General features: G+C 41.7%; 1 protein-coding gene across 1 annotated transcript in view; it reads right to left on the reverse strand.

Moving 5' to 3' along the window:
- Positions 1 to 744: 744 nt before the first annotated feature.
- TUBD1 (tubulin delta 1) overlaps positions 745 to 2978 on the reverse strand; it is a 30529-nt gene continuing 28295 nt past the window's right edge. The window contains exon 8 of the mRNA XM_017539722.2: positions 745 to 1474. Within this exon, the coding sequence (XP_017395211.1) occupies positions 1372 to 1474 (103 nt within the window). The 3' untranslated portion in view covers positions 745 to 1371. The remainder of the gene's footprint in view (positions 1475 to 2978) is intronic.

The following is a 2978-nucleotide window of genomic DNA, read 5'->3' on the forward strand; positions in this document are numbered from 1 at the left end:
TCCAGAGTAGCTCGGACCACAAGTGTATGCCACCACAGACAGCTAATTAAGAAAACTTGTTGAGATGGGGGTCTTACTATGTTACCCAGGCTGGACTCAAATTCCTGGCCTCAAGTGGTCCTCCCACCTTGCTCTCCCAAAGTGGTGGGATTACAGGTGTAAGCCACTGTGCCCAGGCCATTATAAGTAATTTTAAAGCAACAGTTGAGTAAAACCAATTTCTGCTCTGGCATTGCAAGATCCAAAACAAAATCTGACCCAATTTTTTCATGCCCAAAAAGTTTAAGAAAAGCACACTAAGTACCCATTTACATATTTACTTTTGTACTTAGCATAAGCATTTATTACCAAAATCCTCACATTTATTTTTTATTTTATTTATTTTGAGATGGAGTTTCGCTCGTTACCCAGGCTGGAGTGCAACAATGGCACGATCTCGACTCACTGCAACCTCCACCTCCTGAGTTCAAGCAATTCTCCTACCTCAGCCTCCTGAGTAGCTAGGACTACAGTCGCACGCCACCATGCCCAGCTAATTTTTGTATTTTTAGTAGAGACGGGGTTTCACCATGTTGACCAGGATGGTCTCGATCTCTTGAGCTTGTGATCCACCCGCCTTGGCCTCCCAAAGTGCTGGGATTACAGGCGTGAGCCACCGTGCCAGGTCTGGATCTCTTGACCTCGTGATCTACCCGCCTTGGCCTCCCAAAGTGCTGGGATTATAGGCGTGAGCCACCGCGCCCTGCCCTCACATTTATTTTTAAATATCTGGTTAGAATAGAAACTCTTACCGTTACAGAATACTCAAAATACATGGTCACACTGTAGGATTTGACAACATCTCCCTCTTGTGGCTCAAAGCATTCATTTCAAGCATGAATATGTTAAGTACAGAATTATAATTCCTTAGCTTGAAATGATGCTGTGACAGTTTGGTTCAGGCTTTGTGAGTTATTTTTGGAGTAAAGAGGTAAGATTTAGGAACATGTAGACAAATAGAATATTCTATTTTCTTGGCTAGTTCCAGAGTCCCAACATCTCGGTGAAGTGTTTTCCCAAAGTTCTTTAATAAAGCACCATTTTTCATGGTAGTATATACAATGGAGTGTAAAAAAAGAAAAATAAAATAATAAAGAATAAAGCACCATTTTTTTCTTACAAATGAAATACCAAGTGGACGTTTTCATTGAAAACATGCTATTCTCCACTTAAAAAGTTGTCTTCCTTTCTGTGGGCATCGTATACAGAATAGACTTAGCATTCTACCTGGTTACTTTAACAGAATGGAACTTTGAAAACTTTACAGAGAAAATAGTACTGAAAATATTTTAGTCCGAAAATGCCTTAAGGTACTTTTCCCATTGTTCCAGATCAGAGGTTACAGTAACTGGCAATAACCTGCTCTAACAACGTGAAACTATCTAAAAAGTCCTCTTCTTCGATTCCAAATTTTGTGTACTGATGAATGTAGGCTCTGGTGGAAAAAAAAAACAAAAACAAAAACAGAAATTACCAAATAAAAAATGTCAGGCAAATGAGTAACTCTTAAACAATAAACAGACGTTTTCTAGCTCATGAACATGTAAAGATCACAGAATCTCTTAGAAGTCTTACATTTGCTTTGTTTACTCCAAAGATTAATGAACTTTCAAAATTTATGTCAAGCTCCCTGATATTTTAGTGTCCATGAAATTGGCAAGAAGAGGCACCAAGGAAAGGGCAGCATGTTCAGATTTGGCTATCTATCTACCCAGCATAGACATAACACCCCATGTTCAGTGTAAACTCTGAAAAGTGCCTGAAGTTTCATGTAAGGCTTGAAACGAGAAAACACATCAATCCAGTTCTAGGAATAAAGTGAAGCCTCCCAGGTGCCCCCAGGACATTTAATTTATAGTTATGCCAGGGTGGTCCTCCCGATCCCACCCACCCCCTAAATGTTCTTTATTATTATTTTTTTTGAGACAGGGTTTTGCTCTGTTGCTCCAGCTGGAGTGCAGTGGCATGATCTTGGCTCACTGCAACCTCTGCCTCCTGTGTTCAAGCGATCTCATGTCTCAGCCTCCCGATTAGCTGGATTACAGGCCTGCGCCACCATACCTGGCTAATTTTTATATTTTTAGTAGAGATGGGGTTTCACCATGCTGGCCACGCTAGTCTCAAATTTCTGACTACAAGTGATTCACCTGCCTTGGCCTCCCAAAGTGCTGAGATTACAAGCATGAGCCACCATGCCCCGATGCTCCCCACAAATGTTCTGAGGCCCAAAAATCATGTGCAAAAAGAATATCAAGGGTAGACATGAATTAAATTGACATAATAATGGCTGCTACCATTTAATGAGAGTAGAAAGGGATTGACAGCAGAAGAGGACAGAGTTAACGGCCCTGCAGAGTGGGGCTTTATGGAATGGTCACATGCAGGATGGCTGGGCCCTAGGGTATCCAAGCTAACGAGAGTTAGAGGCCTTCTCCAGTCATTTGAGGGATTTTGCTTTTACGTTAAGTAACTGTGGTAGAGATCAAGAAATTTGCTAAAATATTTGTTAGTATAAAGTAGGCATTTCTTAGTATCAAACTGAGTTGAATTTAACCATGTATCTTATTGAGGAATATCAGGATCTTCCACTCTCCCAAGGATTTTATTTTATTTTTATTTTTTTGAGACAGAGTCTCACTCTGTTGCCAGGCACCAGGCTGGAGTGCAGTGGCGTGATCTCGGCTCACTGCAATCTCCGTCTCCCGGGTTCAAGCAATTCTCCTGCCTCAGCCTCCCAAGTAGCTGGGACTACGGATGCATGCCACTATGCCCATCTAAGTTTTGTATTTTTTTAGTAGACATGGGGTTTCACCATGTTGGCGAGGATGCTCTCGATCTCTTGATCTCGTGATCCGCCCACCTCGGCCTCCCAAAATGCTGGTATTACAGGCGTGAGCCACCGCGCCCGACCAGATCTTATTCAAAAAAATTTTTTTTTG

Source organism: Cebus imitator, unplaced genomic scaffold (assembly GCF_001604975.1).
Source record: "Cebus imitator isolate Cc_AM_T3 unplaced genomic scaffold, Cebus_imitator-1.0 Scaffold121, whole genome shotgun sequence".
Taxonomy (NCBI): Eukaryota; Metazoa; Chordata; class Mammalia; order Primates; family Cebidae; genus Cebus; species Cebus imitator.